Here is an 18518-nt window from a genome sequence, read left to right as displayed (position 1 = left end):
GCAGGAGTGTGGCTAACAGGCTGTGGAGGGAGGGCTCCAGCCGGGAGCCCGAGACAAGGTGCTCTGCTGGTTCCACCCAAAAGCCCTGGGCCTCTTGGGCGAGTCCCTTTCCCTCAGCCATGCTCAGTTTCCTTTGCGAGTGGACAGTGATTCCTGAGTGTCGCCTGCCTGGGTACAGACACCCTCTCTCCAGGGCTGGCGCTATGGTGCAGCGGGGTTAGGCTGCAGCGGGGTTAGCTTGCAGCACCGGCATTCCGTATGAGCACCGGTTCAAGTCCCAGCTGCTCCACTTCCAATCCAGCTCCCTGCTAATGACCTGGGAAGGTGGCGAAGGATGGCCCAAGTGCTTCTGTCCCTGCCACCTACCCACGTGGGAGACCCGGATGGAGCTCCAGGCTCCTGGTTTCAGCCTGGCCCAGCCCTGGCTGATGCAGCCACGTGGGAAATGAACCAGTGGATGGAAGACCTCTCTCTGCGTGCCTTTAAAGTAAAGAAATAAATGGAAGGGAGAGCGAGCGAGTGAGCGAAAGGAAAAAAACCTCCCCACTCACAGCTCTAGCCTCCTTCAGCTGCCTGCCTCACAACAGGTGATCAGCAAATGTTGCTTGGTCCAGTGAATTAACCTGTACCAGCTCCTGCCTGCATCGAAGGGGTGGAGCAGTACAGACACTCAAACATCAGAAAGGCAATAAAGATGCTGGGCACTGGCCGCGCGTCGGACGCCACCAGCTGGCTCCCACTCTCAAGCCCAGGGCCCGGCAAGGCGGCCCCTCCAAAACACGTTCAGAAGCCCCGACGCCCTAGACACCAGACTCATTGCCAACAGCTGCTTTTCAATGTGCTTTGTAAAGGAGTGGAGATCTTCCATCTGCCGGTTCTCCAACGGCACCAACAGCCAGGCTGAGCTCGGCTGGAGCCAGGAGCTCCATGTGGCTCAGCCACGAGGGAGCAGAAGCCACGCAGGGCTCGGGCCACCACCAGCTGCCTCCCAGGCACATTAGCCGGAAGTGGATGGGAAGCACTGAGCCACAGCTCCACCCAGCCCACTCCCTGGGGAGCAGCAGCGCATCCCGGTGACAAATCCAGCGCAAACTGCTTCAGCAAAGTGGCTGAGGAATCCCTCGGCTCCTTTAGGCAAACACCAGGAGCAGCAGGGACTCCACGGCTCTCCCTGCCCCCGCGCATTGTTTTCCAACAAGCACCCCCCTGAGACTCTGCTCCGCACGGTCAGGAGGCGCGGGAGACAAGAGACAAGCCGGAGGTCTCTCCCTGGGTGGCTCTCGGGCAGCTCCACCAGCCACTGAGTGGCCAGGGCCCTGGGGGCGGCTCTCCCTGCCCATCTTTTCTAAGACGAGGGGGTTGCCTACAGCTCCTGATGGGCCCAACAGGAGTCAGGTGTCCACACCCGGGCCCATCACCCTGGGTGGACTCTGACGCCCACACGGAGAGCTGCAGCTGGGACAGGCCCTGGGCTGCCAGCCCCGTCTCCCCGGCATCCCCAGTGCCAGCCTGCAGCTTGCTTTTCCCCTCTGTCCCCCACGTCCAGACAGGTGGAGGATGAGCAAGGGGGAGGCTGGACGCCGGGCCCACGCCCAGTAATTAACGTAGACAAGCATCAGGTGTCTGCAGCCCGGGAGGCAGGGCGCGGCCTCGGGCGGGACAGACGCTGCCCCTGGCCACAGGGGACCCACAGGCTCCAGTCACGCACCTCGTGGGCGCCCACACTTCCCCACCACCTCCCGGGGCTCCCAGCAGCACCACCGTCCAAACCGCGTGCTCTCCGTGTCTGCGGAAGCAGCAAAGGACTAAATGTAAACATTTAAAAGCCAAGCAGACAGGGCACCTGCCCCGGGCCCCACGCCCCCGCTCCGTCTGTTAGACCAGAAGATGAGCAGCTGCAAGCGCGCAGGCAGCCGGCCGCCAGCAGCCGAGACTCCCTGATGCAATCAGACTCTGGGGCGCTCGCTCCCGGGCGCGGACAGCCAGGCCTCCTGGAGCGGGGTTCACTCTCGGGGCCTGTGCGCGTAGCAGGTGGGCATCAGGCGCACCCAGAGCAGGTACGAGAGGGTCGGAAAAGGCTGCACGAAGCCCATCAGATCTCTGAACGAATTGTTCTGATGGATCTGGCCGAAGGAAATGTCTTACACGTGAGGCTTAGAAATTGACGTTTGGTCGGGGTAGCAGGAGGTCCCCGATCAGTGAGTCACCAAGTGAGAGGCTGGGGCTGGGAGTGGGGCAGAAGGAGAAGAAGAGAGGGGAGAAGGGAGGAGGGGAGGGGAGGAGGAAGAGGAGCAGGAGGTAAGAGGGCAGTGAGGACTCCCGGATTAACACCAGCCAAAGGGGCCAGTACGATGGCGTAGTGGGTAAAGCCGCCACCTGCAGTGCTGGCATCCCATATGGGCGCTGGTTCTAGCCCCGGGTGCTCCACTTCCAATCCAGCTCTCTGCTGTGGGCTGGGAAAGCAGCAGAAAATGGCCCAAGTCCTTGGGCCCCTGCACCCACGTGGGAAACCCAACGAAGCACCTGGCTCCTGGCTTTGGATCGGCACAGCTCCAGCCATTGCGGCCAACTGGGGAGTGAACCAGCGGATGGAAGACCTCTCTCTCTCTCTCTCTCCATCTCTCTATATGTAATTCTGCCTTTCAAATAAATAAATAAATCTTTAAAACAAAGAAATGTGGTAGTCTAGTAACGACTTAAAAGAAAACCAGCCAGAGAGAGCCAGAGCCAGATACGCTACACAACCCGCGACCCAATCCTGAGCCAAAGCCAGACGCGATGAGGAAACGTGACAGCAGGGACGCGGCAGGCCCTGGGGTCCTCGGCCACCGGGATCGGAACCCGTGGGTTTGCAGCCACTCCGTCCTTACCTTTAGGATCGGACGCAGAGACGTGGACGGAGGCCCCAGCCCCACTCAGGCGCTGCCTCGACAGCCGTGAGCCTGCGGGGACCCGGCTCGCTCTCAGCTCCTGTGCGTGTCTGAAATCTCACTCTGCCAACAAACTGGAAGCTCTCCTGGAGCTGCCCCGGCGCGGGGCAGGGCAGTGTGGGGCTCAGAGCCTCCTCCAGGCTGCCCTGCGCCGGGGCCCCGCGGCTCAGCGCCCCGCAAAGGGCGCCGTGGTTCCCGTCCTGCAGCCAAGCCGGCGCTGCTTCCGGACCTGGGGGCCCTCACCACTCTGGGGAGGGCGGCAGGTGTGGGCCGTGTCACAGCCCCCAGGGGTCCGCAGCGCTCCAGCTGGGAGCAAGCATGGGCCTCGGAGCTCAGATACCCTTGGCACAAGCAAACGTCTCGTTTCAAAGCCGAGCAGAGAGGACTAACACACTGAAAATCCAAGCCAGAGTTCCCTGCACATCAAATAGCTTCGCCTTAAAAAAAAAAAGTTGGGGGCGGGGGTTGACTGAATCAGAAACATGTGGGTTAAATTCCCCAGAAAACCCACAGGGACTGCAAAACGGGCAGGGGAGGCGCCTGCCAAAGGCCTTTTCGGTGTTATCAGACCCCCAGCGTGCTAAAACCCGCATCAGGTGAGCGGCCAGCGCGCGGAGCAGCCCATCAGAGCAGCACGCGGCACCGTCCACAGAGCGCGGCTCCGCCCCCGGCGCCCCGCCCCGCCCCCTCATCAGCGAAGAGGTGCCTTGCGCGCCCTGCGCCCTCCTGGCAGCCTGCTCTTCCCCGGGTGGGAGGGCTGCGTTTCTGTTGAGTTCTGGTCTGCCAGCAGCTGCCCCCCCCCCCCACGTCCAGGTCCCACAGAGCATCTCCCCTAAACGACCGTGGCATGGCCAGGGCTCTGCCTGGGACGCCCCCACCCCCACCCCACGCTGCGCAGAAGCAAAGCCCTGATCCTTAAGAGGCCAATCCCCGCTCTACAAGGAGTGCCTGTGCTCTGGCCCCTTTGCAGGTGCAAAAATGGCAGGGCCACAGGCCTGCAGCTCAGCCGTTATTCCCAGGGGCCCGTGGGGCTCACATGCTGGTGACAGAGTCCAAGGATCCTGATCCCCAGGCCACGCGTCGGCTGCACCAGGGTCAAGGCTGCACAACCCCAGGGAACCTGGTAGAGCAGGACTCCAGGTGTCCCTGGAGCTGTGCAGAGGTGCACACGTGGCCGACACAGCTCCAGAACAAAGCCACCTGCTGCCTCCCTGCCCGGCAGGGCTCTGTGTGGCCGCACCGTCACCCCCATGGCTGGGATAGCGGAGAGAGAGTGAACCGTGGCGCCCGGCCACACCTCTGCAAGCTACCAGACCTTTCCGAGGGAGGCCTGGCCGGCCCGAGGGTGGAACGAGGCTGTGACAGCCCCTCTGGCCCAGGCCCCGCACCTCTGTGCTCCAGGGCTGGTGGTGCAGACGCTGTTACGGTGAGGAGCTGGCCGCTGCCGAGCGGTGACCTCATCCCCCAGCTGGTTTGTGGGATTGGCAATCTGAGGCTGCGAGATGTTGAGTGACAGCAGCAAAGCCAGATTGCCAGGCCCGACAGGGCTGGCTCCCAGGACACCTCGTCCCCAGAGGGCGTCTCTCCTCGGAGACGCTCAGTGTGCCAAGCAGGGGCCGGCTGGTTTCAGCCCAGTGCAGCTGGTGTCGACACCAAGCTGGGTGCAGCGAAGGAGCCCCTGCCCAGTTCCACAGCCGCCCGCTCCCAGGAGCTGGGCTCCCAGCCCAGTGCAGCATCAAGAGCCCCGTCTGAGTTCTGACCCCAGCCGCAACACCTCCTGGCCAGGTCACCCAGGGCGCAGGAATCCACCGGGCCTGGTGTTAGCTCTGCCGTCACGGCTGGGAACGTCAGTGTCCGCTCACACTGAGCTCAGTCCCCCGGCGCGGGGCCCAGCCTTGCAGATTGCCCCGTCAGTGTGAGTGCTGCGACCCTGCTGTCCCTTGTCGGTGCCCAGCCCCCACCTCCAGAAGCACAAACGGCCGCCACCACACACAGCCCTGCACACGGGGTTTCAACAGCTCACCTCCATGGCCAGGACGGAGGCACGGAAACGCGGGGCCCTGCGGCCCGTGGCTGTGCACCGACACGCTGGGCTTTGTCTTTGTGCGTGTGCCTGGAGCCCGGCCACGGCCGTGTCTGTGAATGTGCGGGGGGCTGAGTCCCCTGCACTGGACACCTGCTCCCCACAGGCCCCCTGCAGGGTCAGACGCTGTCAGGGCCAGGGCCACACGTCGGGTCTCCTGCCCAGTGTGACGGACGGACGGACACAACCCCCCAGCAGCAGCAGCAGCAGGTCTCTCTCCTGAGGAAGCAAGCAGGCAGGGCAGCGCCGAGAGCATCGGCCGTGCGGTGAGCGGCACGCGCTCAGCCAGACGCTCCGCTCCACACCCCAGCCCGGTTCCTCCCTAGGATCCAGGCGACGGCAGGTCCAAGCCAGAAGCAGCGGACGCCTGGACTTGCTTAAGAGGAAAGAACCACTTCTCCAGGTGGGGAGGGCAAATCGATGACATTTTTTTAAAGAGTTATTTGAAAGAGTTTCCTCCGGGTCTCCCACGCAGGTGCAGGAGCCCAAGGATTTGGGCCATCTTCTGCTGCTTTCCCAGGCCACAGCAGAGAGCTGGGTGGGAAGTGGAGCAGCCGGGACATGAATCAGTGCCCCTATGGGATGCCGGCATTGCGGGCAGTGGATCTACCCGCCCAGCCATGGCCACAACGCTGGCCCTGTTAGATTTCTAAAATCCGAAGAGGGGGCCCAGCCCTGGAAGCCACGTCAATGCAGCCACCTAACAGCTTCCTCCAGCTCTGCTCCCGTGAGCAGACTCGAGTCCGAGCTCCCCCACCTCGAGGGCTCTGTCGGGGTCGGCACGGGGCTCGGGCAGCTGTGCTGGGGCCACGTCCGCGCTGTGCCCTCCCGCGGCTGTCTTCACGCCGCTTTCCCTGGGCCTCCGAAAAGAAGAGTAACAGATCGCTTTTGAAGTTTTTTACTGATGAATGAGCCGCTATACATAACCCTCGGCGGCGGCCGCCCGGTCTCTGAAGTCGGCTCTGGAATTCTGGTGGTGGTGGGAACCGAGGGCCGGGCAGCGCGCGCGCTGGGATCGCACAACTGGCTTCGAGCTGCTTCGCTCAGTCTTCGCGATGTAAAAACAGAAACCCTTGTTACATAGTGCTGGTGGATGGAAATACAGGCTTGGGGAGCAGCCAGGGCCCAACTCGGGAACCCAGGGGGTCACACCAGGGGCCGGCTCTGGGGTAGGGGCGCAGCCAGACGCCGTGAGGGAGCTCCTCCGGGCCCCCAGGCCCCACCCGGCACCCACGTGGCTGCTCTGCGTGGTTCTGTGGCCGCATTCAAGCCCAGCTCCGCGGTGAGAATGATCGAATGATCGCGGGGCCGGGGAGACCTCGTCCCTGGGAAAGGCAGCGCTGGCTCCCGTGCCCGGCAGTCCTGTCCCGGCTCCTCCGGCATTCGGGAAGGGGCACTCAAAACCCTGGAACACCAAAGGTCGAGCCTGGAGTCTGGACTCCCTGCTCCCTCCCAGGAGGCCGTGAGGATTAAGACCAGAACCTGGGCCTCAGCCGCAGCAGCAACAACACCCACTCTCTGCTCTGACTCTCCAGGGAGGCCCTGCGCGTGGGCGGTGGCAAGAGATGCCGCAGCCTCGGCCGGCAGCAAGGGACCCGGGGCCAGGACCCCCAGCCCTTAGCGAGGTCATCTCACACCCTGGGGGCGTCCAGGCCTCCTGCGCCCCCCCCCCCGCCCCCAGCCATGGGGTTCTCAGCAAGAGGAGGAGGGGCCTGAATTCTGAGCCATTTCAGGAACGACAGCCTTGGGCCGAGAAGCCGAATCGCTGGCTCTCAGGGCTCAGCTGGGGTCTGCAGCTTCCATCCGCGTCGAGGAGGCTCTGGACCACCGAGGCCCCCACCCCATCCATGATGGGAGAGCCCTCTGCACGGAGGAGCGAAGCAGAACCCCCAACACCTGCTGCAGTCAGAGAAGCTCCCCTCCCGCCGCCAGCTGGTGGGGGTGAGCTCGAAGGTGGGGAATGAGGGCCCAGCACCTGCCCGGTGCCAGCACGTGGCTGTCGGAAGTGGGGCTTCCGTTCCAGCACGAGGGCCAGGCTCCCGGGGAATTCTGAGGCTGTCACGCGTATTTTGGGGTGCCTGCTAAGTGGCAGCACTGTAGAAAAAAGGGGTGCACCTGTGCATCTGGAAGACCGGAGGGGAGAAAGTTGCAAAACTCCAGCAACAACTCCGTCACGGCTGTGCTAAGAACTAGAAGGAGCCGCAGGACTCTACCCGTGTGCGAGAGCCCGAGACTGTGCCACCCAAGCTGGCAGCCACGAGGCCCCCACCACTCGTGGGCTCCTCTAAGCTCTGCCGGGGCCACTGTCATGGCGCAGTGGGTGAAGCCACCATCTGCGGTGCCAGCATCCCATAGAGCCACCGGTTCATGTTCTGGCTGCTCCACTTCCAATCCGGCTCCCCGCTAATGGCCTAGGAATGCATCAGAGGAGGGCCAAGTGCTTGGGCCCCCGAACCCACGTGGGAGACCTGGAAGAAGCTCGTGGCTCCTGGAGTCGGCCAAGTGCAGAACTTGGGGCATGAACTATCAGAGGGAAGGTTCTCCCCCCCCCCCTGCCCCCATAACTGCCTTTCCAATAAATGAAAAATCAATCTTTTAAAACATCACGTGTGGAACATGCTCCGTCAGGCCCATCACCTGGGCTGCACAGAGAGGGGTCAGGTGAGGATGCGCAGAGCTGCCGGGCCCCGCCAAGGTTCCCGGGCAGATTCCACGCTGAGCTTCCCCAAGCCTCCCTGCCCCGCGCGCAGAGCTGACCACGGAAGCTGCTCCCTGCTCCAGGGCCAGAGGACTGCGAACGCAGCAGGAAGCAGATGCCCTGGCTTCCATCTCCAGGGCCACCTGCACCGTCCATGGCAACAAAGTCCACAAGCCAAGCCCTCCTTTTTGCCTGTGGGGCTCCCTGGGGAACCCCAAGTTCACACTGGCATGTCTGGGCGGTGGCCCCACCTTCACACACAACAATGAGCGAGAGGGAGTCAGGATTTCACCCTCAGGACTCTTCAGGGAGCGGGGAATGTTTAAAAGACTGGAGCATCCGGGCACGCTGCTGTAGCATAGTGGGTAAAGCCACCGCCTGCGGTGCCGGCATCCCATATGGGTACCAATTCAAGACCTGGCTGCGCCACTTCCCATCCAGCTCTCTGCCATGGCCTGGGAAAGCAGTGGAAGATGACCCAAGTCCTTGGGCCCCTGCACCCCCGTGAGGGACCAGAAGGAAGCTCCTGGCTCCTGGCTTCAGATCGGTGCAGCTCCAGCTGTTGCAGCCAACTGGGGAGTGAACCAGCGGATGGAAGACCTCTCTCTCTCTCTCTCTCTCTCCCCCTCTCTGCCTCTCCTTCTCTCTATATATAACTCTAATTTTCAAATAAATAAATAAATCTTTAAAAAATGAAAAGACTGGCGCATTGGACGATGCGCTCAGTTTCCTCCTGGCCTGGATCTGGTTCCTGTGTGTTCCTAAGGCACAGTCCAGGCCTGGCAGCCAGTGGGCGACCAGACTTGTTAGGTAGGAAGTGACAAGCTCTCCTGGTTACAAAGGCCCCTGGTACAAGGCCTGATCTTCATCAGGGAGGAGTCAGCCGCCACCTCTGCCACGCACACCTGGAGTCACGTGCTCGGTCCAGCTGCTGCAGACACGAGCTGACACGCTCTGGACTGACAGTGAAGAGGTGATGTGACGGTGATGGTGATGGTGGTGATGGTGGTGATGGTGATAGAGATGGTGATGGTGGTGGTGGTGATGGTGATGGTGATGGTGGTGGTGGTGGTGATGGTGGTGGTGATGGTGGTGATGGTGATAGAGATGGTGGTGGTGGTGGTGATAGAGATGGTGATGGTGGTGATGGTGATGGTGGTGATGGTGGTGATGGTGATGGTGGTAGTGATTGTGATAGAGATGGTGATAGTGGTGATGGTGATGGTGGTGGTGATGGTGGTGATGATGGTGATGATGGTGATGGTGATGGTGGTGATGGTGGTGGTAATGGTGGTGATGATGGTGGTGATGGTGATATGGTGGTGGTGGTGGTGATGGTGATGATGTTGGTGACAGTAACGGTGATGGTGGTGGTACAGTGATCAAGTCATATAGATACTATGTGTATATACTTATGTATAAACAGAGAAAAAGAGGAAATACCAAAATACATTGATTATACCAAAATACCAAAACGCATTGATCAGAAGCACCAAGGAGACAGGGTTACTGCAGGCGGTGGTGGGGTCGCAGCTTTGTTCTCTTCTCCATGCCCCTGTGACACTGCACGTCCCTGTAGCTGCCACCGTGAACGTCAGCAGAGGCTCACTCTCCCCAGCCACGGGACGAGGAGAGCCGGGGCAGGGAAGATGCTGAGCTCCCTGGGACAGACCGAGCACCTTAACAAACATGGAGAGAGAAGGGGCAGACGTGCTGCGCGATGCCGCCGCCCTGCACGCCGCCCCCACGGCACCCGACCCTGCCACAGCTGGGGACCTGGCAAGGGTCCCCCCGAGGGGGCAGAGACAGGACACAGGCACCGGGAGGGCCGAAGCCTCCCAGGCCGTCCTGACACAGAGCGGGGCGGGTCTGTTCCCGGCAGGCACGGATGCCTCGGGAACACCGGGAGACAACCCCGGGCAGGAAGGGAACACACACATCTCCACCCAGCGAGCCGCGCAGAGACAGGGGCTGTGCCGGCCCGCGGCCTCGCGCGGTGGCCGGGCCCGGGGCGGTGCCTCCAGGAAGTAGCCTTCACCGCCCGCCACCACCACGCTCTCAGGATGGAGCCGGCAGTGCCGACTCCAAGTCCAAAAATGTGGGAAAGTTTATTTATTTCTCCGAAACATTCCTGATTTGTAACGTGCTTTCTAAAAACGCTCCAGCTGACCGAGCCCTGCTATATTTAGCCACCGCCTTTAGGAGAAATGCTGTTTGCACTGTGTGAGGCGGGCCCCAAAATGCCCGGGTTCAGGAAGGTCTGCCCGCCGGCCGGGCCCCTTCTCCACTGGCCCAGGGGGACGGCCCCCGCGTGGGGGTGCAGGCAGAAAGAGCTGCGTCGCTCCCAGGGCCCCTGCGTTCATGGCGGCCTCCCGGCCAGCCCTGAGTCTTCCCGAGCTCCTGCTGCGGGGGCTCCTCGGCCCTGCGCCTGTGGACGTGCCCCCCCCCCCCCCAGCTCTCCCACGGTCCCCTGCTGCGGGCGGGCGGCGACTTGTTTTGCTTTTGGTTTCGTGTTCAAATGGCTGGGTCATCTCAAGACATGAGACACTACAAGATAAAGAAAAATCGGGCTGCAGCCGCCTGGGGGGGGGGGGGGGCAGGGTCAGCCGATTGGTACGGTTGCCCGCAGCCAGAGTGGAGCTGGGCCCTGGCTTTGTCGCGGGCCGTGGACCCCAGAGGTGGCCCAGCGGCTGCGGCTGCGGCTGGCGGTGAGACCTGGCCGTGCGCTGAGTGCCTCCTGCCTGCCAGACGTTTCGTGTGTCAACCCACTCCCGCCGGCCAGGACACAGCGAGTGCAGGGCGCACGGGGACAGACAGGCACCATTGCGGTGAGGCCCTATCTGTCGCCTCATTTGCCCCCCGGCACAGCTCCCTGAGGCAGTGGCGATGGGGTTTCCTTTTGCCCAAGTGGTAAAAGTTAAGGGACTTGGTTTCCCCAAGATCGGCAGCAACCTCTGCCTGGGGGGCCCCAAGATCCGGCTCCTCACAAGGCTGATGCTCGCCAGCCCGCCCACCCGAGCATCATGACCAATGGGGAGGCATCTGTGGGACGCCAACGGCTGGACGCTCTATTGGGAGGTCTGTCCACCTCCAGAGAGGCAGAGGCGGGGCAGTAGACGGTGGGCAGCTACCGGGAGAGCGTGTGGGGCCTGGCTACCTGGGGTGGCGTGCGGCCGGTCGCCAGGACATGAGCTGTGCCCTGAAGTGCTGGCTGCTGGGGTCAGCAAAGCCGTGAGCTCCAGCACTTGTCCCCCGCCAAAGCCACCTTCCTTGGCGCCATCTGTCCTCTGAACTCAGGCTCGGGGCCTCCGTGCCAACACGTGGCTGTGGGAGTCTGCGTGGGCCACGTGCAGACCACCTAGTGAGTGGCAGCTGTGCCCGGGGCTCAAAGCCAGACGGTCGCCCACGCCGCCCGCAGCTCAGCAGGTCCTTCCCAGGCTCCCAGATGTCCAGCAGGGCCTGGTCCTGCCCGCTACGGGGCCCCGGACCAGGGTCCAGCGCCACCTTCTTGGTAGGTGGGAGGCCCCAGCCCTCTGGGATGTGGTTGGCACTGCCGGCAGGGCCTGGTCCGTGCCCCAGCTCCCACACATCAGTGGGATACTCACCAGGACCAGCCGGCCCTGGGAAAGGCCCCCACTGTGCCCCTCCCATCCTGGTCTGTCCCCAGCCCAGCTCCACCGCACAGGTTGATTCCTGGGTCCCTTGGAGTCCCTTCTGGCTGTCTTCAGCCAATCAGAGGCTTTGCGGGGCGGCGGGAAGGCCAGAGGAAGCAGGTGGGGCGTTTTCTGCCCCAGCCTCTGGCTCCTTCACGCTCCTGGTGTGGCGCCGCCTGCAGGCTGGGGCTGGGGCAGCCCTCACCTGGATAGACCTTGGAGGGTCCCTGGCCCCGACCCCTGGCCCCTGCTCTCTTCCATTCACCACTTTCAATGGGTTGCTACTTCCTGCCAGGACCCTGCTGTTCCTACCTGACAGGAAAGGGGCCGGAGTCCCACTGCCAGGGAGAATACAGACACCTGTGTTGACCATGGACCCCCTGGGCCCCGTGGGCACCCCAGGAAGCAGATCCTGGCCTGAACCCACTTCCTGCCTAGGGTCCACGTGTGCTCAGTGCGGTCAGCACCTGGGAAGGGGCACCTCCCCCACCCAGGACCCCCGTTGTCACTGTCAACGCCCACGACCTCTGTCTGGGCCCTTGGAGCCCCAGCACGTGGGGCACCTGCAGGGGGGCAGCAAAACAGCGAATGCGGCCTTTGGCTACGGAGGAACACTTTTAAAATACGGATCAAAAGAGTCGGACTTTTCCAACAAACGCGAGCTCTTTCTTTGCCATAACAAATGTACGAAACAACATTGCGTGGAAGCAAAACTCCAACCACCACAGACAGGAAGTGGGCAAAACCAGGGCTGGCGCTCGATTTTGGAAACATGCCACCCCCTTCTGTGACTCTAACCTGAGCGTGCCCACGTCTGGGCGAGCTGGCCGTGGCTTCAGCCGTAGCAATGACTGCACGTGGCTCATCCCCCAACCCACAGGACAGGTGACGCGGTGAGACACTGGGGGCTCCACCCGGTCCCAGCTCAGAGCCGCGCAGCGGGGCCTGGGGAGGGCTCAGGGGTTGTCGGGGCCTTGAAAGGCTCATGGTGCCCTGCAGGCCCAGCAGGCCGCCGGCCCCGAGGCCAGGCCAAACTCCAGGCCGGTTGTGCAATGCTCCCGGCAAACGCCCTGCAACTCAAGTGCTGGTCCCAGGGCCTCCTCCGAGCGTCCTTCATAGAGTCTGTTAGTTTCACTCTGACAAAGCAGACGTAAACAACCCCCAGCTCGACCCAGACAGGAAAACAAAACTGCAGAACTGTGCAGAACAACAAAACCTCCCGAAGGCTGGCGCTCGTGTGCGGTGTGCGGGCACGGGACGCAGCCCACCTGCACGCGGCACCAGGTGAGAGTCCCAGCACGCGCCTGCCCAGATCGCATCCTTCAAAACCTTCACGAGAGATGGGAGGAAAGGGGCCGTTTATTTTGAAGCTAAAAATTCTGAACCACACAAGGGGTCCTTAAAAATGCGTGGAACGGCAGAGAATCGTGGATCCCCACACTGTCGCACTAAAATAAAAAAAATGCACGGAGGGGCCGGCACTGTGGCGCAGCAGGTAAAGCCACCGCCTGTACTGCCGGCATCCCCTGTGGGCACCAGTTCAAGACCCGGCTGCTCCACTTCCCATCCAGCTCTCTGCTATGGCTGGGAAAGCAGTAGAAGATGGCCCAAGTCCTGGGGTCCCTGCACCCGTGTGGGAGACCCAGAAGAAGCTCCTGGCTCCTGGCTTTGGATTGGTGCAGATCTGACCGTTGCAGCCATTTGAGGAGTGAACCAGAGGATGGTTCTCTCTTTCTCTCTCTCTCTCTCTGCCTCTCTGTAACTCTGCCTTTCAAATAAATAAATAACTCTGTAAAAACAAATGCATGGAAAGGCATATTGTGAAATGATGAGCCAGTCTGGAGAAGGGAAGCGCCACACACTCTCCCTGCCTGTGGTCGCTAACAGGCGCCTGGAGGGGAATCTGTGGACGAGAGGCTGACCTTGGAGAAGCAAGGACTTGGAACAGCCCTTGTCTCCACTGTGAGGAACAGGTTTGTTCCCCACACTATTTGTTGAACCCTTTACTTAACATAGAGTTAATTACACGTGTACAAAGTTAACTGAAGATAGACCTTAGTAAAAGTAAGAATGGGAATAGCAGAGGGAGGAGAGGGGGTGGGAGTGTGAGACGGTGGGGGAATCACCACGTTCCTAAGGTTGTAATTAGGAAATAGATGAAGTTTGCATTTTTTAAATAAAGTTTCTGGGGAAAACAAAAAGAAAATCATGGCTTTCCAGACTGTTGCACTACAATAAAATTGTCTCAATTCTGGCTTTCCACAGACTTTTTAAAGAATGCTCGAATATGCACATATGTATACATGCGAACACACACCTGTTATCCGTGTGCCTCCCGTATCTCCCATTTCAGTCAGGGCTTCTGCACGTGTGCGTGTGAGAGTGTGTGCAAGAGAGAGACACAGAGACAGAGAGAGACAGAGAGAGAGACGGAGACAGGGAGACACAGAGACAGGGAGAGACGGAGACAGGGAGACACAGAGACAGGGAGAGACAGAGAGAGACACAGAGACAGAGACAGAGACAGCAGGTGGGCTCTGCTCCCTGATGAGCGCGGGGTGGGGGGGGGACGTCTGATTGTCTACGTCGCACACGCTTGCTTCCGCTTCGCCCAAAATAGAGCTGAGACTTTGTTGTAATGAGGAATGGAAACCATCTCTTAGCGCGCCGAGCCATAATCTGGGGCCAAAGCTGCCATCGGGACGTGCCCACAGCTGTTCAGATCCCCACGTCCCGAGCCCCGCCTCCCTCGCCGGGAAGGCAGAGCTGCCCAGCGGACGGCGTAGGAAGCACCCTTCCTCCACGCCCCCAGCCCGGAGTGGGGACTGGCCAGGGATTGTCTATGTCGCGTAAACGCGCACAGTAGACGCGCATGCCCGCGTGCTTCCCTGACGGAAATGAGTTTAGATAACACGTTTTGCGGTGCAACTCGAAAACACTATCTTCCTAAAACAGCAGCGTTGAAACTCTCGGCTTCTTTGAAAAGCAGCCATCACAGACGAACGAAAACGCACAGCATCTCCAGCCCGCTGAGAAACAGAAACCTGTGCGGGGCGGGGCTGTCCTCCCCCTCGACGGGCCCCCTCCCCCGGCTGCTGCCCGCCCTCTGCTGCCTGGGCATCCGCCCCTCCCAAGCCAGAGCCCCCTGGAGGCTCACTTGCTTCTCCAGCTTAACCCAGGTTCCACCTTCCCTATCACACTGTTTACCCCCCGCCCCCAGTAATCCACTGAACCAGGCACTGAGAGGCTAATGAGAAAACAACTTTATTCGCAGGGCTGAGCGTCTGGGGTGACAGCATCTCCGACAGGCCTTGGCAGCCTGTGAGTCACAGGGGGGCTGGACCTCCGCGAGGGGTCTCGTCGGCGTCCCCCGGGCAGCGCAGGCTCCAGCAGGCTTCAAGGCCGGCCCTGGGGGCAGCCAGCTCTGTGCCCCTCACCTCCTGCTCACTTGACCGCTGTCACCATTGACAAACAAGCTGGAAGTACTTAAAAGGTGTTTGCAGCCCCCTCACCCTCAGCCCACGTCCAAGAAATCCTGGCTTCCGTGCTGTTCCCACAGCAGATAAAATACACGGGACCTAGGGGTCCAGGAAGTCCGGTTTCAGGATCTGCACGTGGCCCGGTGGGATCCCGTCGGAGGTGGCTAAGGGCAGGGCTGAGCCTGGCAGGGAGAAGGTCTCCCCCATCAGAGCCCAGCCCCCTCCAAAAGGTGTCTCACTTCAGCCCCCAGGCAGACTGCAGGCTGGGGGCACAGGAAGCCGGGGTGCCTGGGAGACGCCCTGCTCCGCGGAGCCTCCTGTGTCTGGAGGAGCCCCCCCCCCCCAGCCCTCTGCCCCGGGGCAGACACGGGCAGCTTCCCTCGCTCTCCTGCATCCGCTGGAGTTGTCTGTGTGTTTCCCCGACTTTTTTATTAAATTAGTCCTCCATTATGTGATCATGGAAAACGTTGCAATAAACAAACGCGCTTCTTGAAAAAAAAAAGTGGAAATGGAAAGCCCTTGGCGGTCAGGGGCATACCCCTCCCCCTCCAGCCTCCCCGCACCCCCTGGAACCCTGAACCCCTTAAACACCAAAGCAGAAAGAGGGGACCCCGCTGTGCTGCACTTGTTTAACCGAGTCGTGGGTGTGGGCCCCTCCAAGGCGAGCTCAGTCAGGTACTTAGGGAGAGAGGGGAGCTGTTACTGTCACTCTCCAGAAAGAAATTAAGAGGAAAAAAAAATGCTCAACTTAAACAAAAACGTTACTGCTCTGGGCAGCTTTTCTGCCTCCACCTCCACTCCGGCCGCAATAAATCGTCGGAGGGCCCTTCACCTCCCGGGGAGGCTGAAAAACGGGGATCACCCCGGTGCCCCCAAAACCGGACTTCAGGGACAAACCCAGGTGCAGCCCACCACCACCCAGGCGGGCTCAGAGCCAAGGCCTGGGCCACCCAGTGACAACCGAGCTGGCGCGGTGGCCAGATCCTGGCTCCCCGCGGAAACCACCTCACTGGGTCCGCGAGGCCAGCCCTCGGGGTGTCCGCCGGTCCCCAGGCGGTGAAGCTGCGCTCTCAGACCGGCCTAAGGTCCAGGATGGGACACTCGCGTCTCCGCGGGGACCGAGTCTTTGAAGTCTCCCGAAGCCGCTCCCAGGTGCTGCGCTGGGTCCACGTCCGAAGACAGGGGCGCGCTTCCCCGAGCCCGCACAGCGGCCCGGCGACGGTCACTTTACAAAGACCGGGCCGGTCCCCGCCCGCGGCTCCGGGGAGGCTCCGCGCGCGCGGGGCGCCGTGCGCTCTAGGGGAAGCGCAGCAGCGCCTCGGGGAGCTGCAGCGGGAAGTAGGACAGCACGGGGATCCCGAGCTGGTAAAAGCCGCCCTGGACGTGCGGGTCTAGCATCAGGGACGCGTTGAAGGGCGGGCGGAGGCCGGAGGCGGCGGCCAGAAGCGAGCCCCCGGGGCCGTCGCCTCCTCCCGCCGGCTTCTGGTCCTGCCGCCCCGCCAGGATGCTGTCGATGCTGAAGCTCTTGGGCTTGTCGGAGCTGCGGGAGGCGGGGCGCGCCGGCGGGCCGGCAGCCGCGGCCGCTGCGCCCCGGACCCCGTCGCCCGCGTCCTCCTCCGGCCCCAGCCAGGGGCTGGGCGCTTCGGGAGCAGGGCCGTCAGGGAGGGGCGCGGGGCGCGCGGGCGCTCCCCCGAGGCGCGGAGTCGCGGGGCCCGGGGGCCCGGCCCCACTCCCCTCCTCCGCGCTGTGCCCCTGCGTCTCCGCGCGGGCCCGCTTGGCCTCCGGGGCGCCGGGGCCAGGCTTGGGCTTCCTCTTCCGGCGCCGGTAGTTGCCGTTCTCGAACATGTCCAGGCAGCGGGGGTCCAGCGTCCAGTAGCTGCCCTTACCCGGCCGCCCCTTCTCGCGGGGCACCTTGACGAAGCACTCGTTGAGCGAGAGGTTGTGGCGGATGCTGTTCTGCCAGCCCTGGCGGTTGTCGTGGTAGAAGGGGAAGCGGTCCATGATGAACTGGTAAATGCCGTTCAGGGTGACCCTCTGCTCGGGCGCGTCCTGGATCGCCATGGCGATGAGCGCGATGTAGCTGTAGGGCGGCTTCTGCGGGGGCTCCGCGCGGCCGGAGGCCGCCAGGGCAGCGGCGGGGGCGAGGGCCAGCGGCAGCCCGGGCCTGTCGGGGCCGGGGCCGTACAGATAGAGCATGGGCGAGGCGGCCAGGGCAGGCAGCCGGGCACCGAAGAGGTGGCTCATGTCGACCGAGAGCCGGCGCTGCGCTCCCCGCGACGGCTCAGGGAGTGCGCCCCGCGCCGCCAGGGCCGGCCCCAGGAGCCCGCTGCGCGCCTGCCCTGCGCTCTGCTGCTCTCCCCGGCCGCTCGGCGCTCTGTCCCTTCCTCATTGCTTTAAAAACGTTAAATAATTGTTGTAAGTTTGCTATTATATGTTGACTTAGCGCTGGAAAATAAATTGTCTATGATAAACAGTCGTTGTGTTCTCAGCCCACCCACATTAATTAAAATTTCATTGCTGAAAAACTCCAAGCGTTTCCCTCCACGAGTCCGTCTGATACCAGCCAATCGTTTCGGGGCTATTCCTTCATTTGTTTATAGAATTAGTCTGTTGATAAGTCCGCCCACCCAAGTTGAATCAAGCTGTGTTTATTTGGAAAAATTTCCGGGCACCCAATATATAAACGCACTGATCTGATGTTTGAAATTTCACGTCCACCCCTTGTAAGCACACACAGTCCGCGAGGCAGGATGTGGACCACGGTGGCTGCTAGCAGTGCCGCGCGGCCAGGAAGGAGATGGGGAGGGCGGGGGTGGAGACCCGGGATGAGTTTTGCCCCTGGCCTGGGGGAGCCCCTCAAAGCGCCCCCGCGGCCCACAGAAGGTCTTGTCATGTCCCAGCCTCCCTGAGAGATGTGGTGTCCTAACACACTTCTCCTGGGGGGGGGGGGGGATCCTTGAACAATTTGAGAGCAGAGGTTCGGGTGTGTGCAGAGGGGGCCAACCCTCCCTGGAGGAGAACCCGGCGAACCAGCGTCCAGGAGGACCCCACCGCCACCAGGACCACCAGTAACAGGACTCCCCGGACCAGGCAGAGAGCGGAGGACCCGGGAGTCCAGCTTAGGGACTGGGGGACCTGGTCCCTAGCCCCTTGGCGGAAGGCTTCCAAGTCAGCCCGGATGGAGAGCAGGGGCAAAACGAAGGTCCTTCTGGTGGGCCCGAGGCCGCGGGCGAGGAGCGCCATAGAAGGGGGAGGCGGCGGCCGGGCGCAGCGCCGGTGTTTGCGCACGCGGGTCTCTCGCGTTCTGCTCCGAGCTTTCCTGTTTATAACAAGAGGGGTTATAACAACTTCGCAAGTGCACGCAGCTGGCCCGTGATTACATTAACGTCGGGAAGCCTGCCGGCTCTCCCCGCGCCGCCCACCCTGGGGTGGACGCGCCCCCCAACGCCCCGCCGCTTTTACATTGGGCCGCGGCTCGGAGCCCCCACTCTGGAATGGGGGCGACAGGAAGGAGGCTTCTCCTCGCCGCTGTCCCGCAGCGTGACCGGTCCAAACTGTTTGTGGCCTCCGCTGAGTATGTTGTAAAGGAAAAAACACTTGGGATAACCGAATTAAAGTTTCATTGAGTAAACCCTGCGGCGATGCCAAAAAGAGGAGGGAGGGCTGAGAGCGCAG

General features: G+C 62.0%; 1 protein-coding gene across 1 annotated transcript; it reads right to left on the bottom strand.

The window, feature by feature from the left end:
* Positions 1–16139: 16139 nt before the first annotated feature.
* Positions 16140–17087, bottom strand: FOXL1 (forkhead box L1). Its single transcript, XM_062176048.1, has one exon. It carries the CDS (start codon positions 17085–17087, stop codon positions 16140–16142), a length of 948 nt encoding a protein of 315 aa, XP_062032032.1.
* Between the last annotated feature and the right edge of the window lie 1431 nt (positions 17088–18518).

The sequence above is a fragment of the Lepus europaeus genome, chromosome 19 (genome assembly GCF_033115175.1).
Source record: "Lepus europaeus isolate LE1 chromosome 19, mLepTim1.pri, whole genome shotgun sequence".
NCBI lineage: Eukaryota > Metazoa > Chordata > Mammalia > Lagomorpha > Leporidae > Lepus > Lepus europaeus.
Note: the sequence above shows the minus strand (reverse complement) of the source record. Positions and strands in the feature narration are given on the sequence as shown.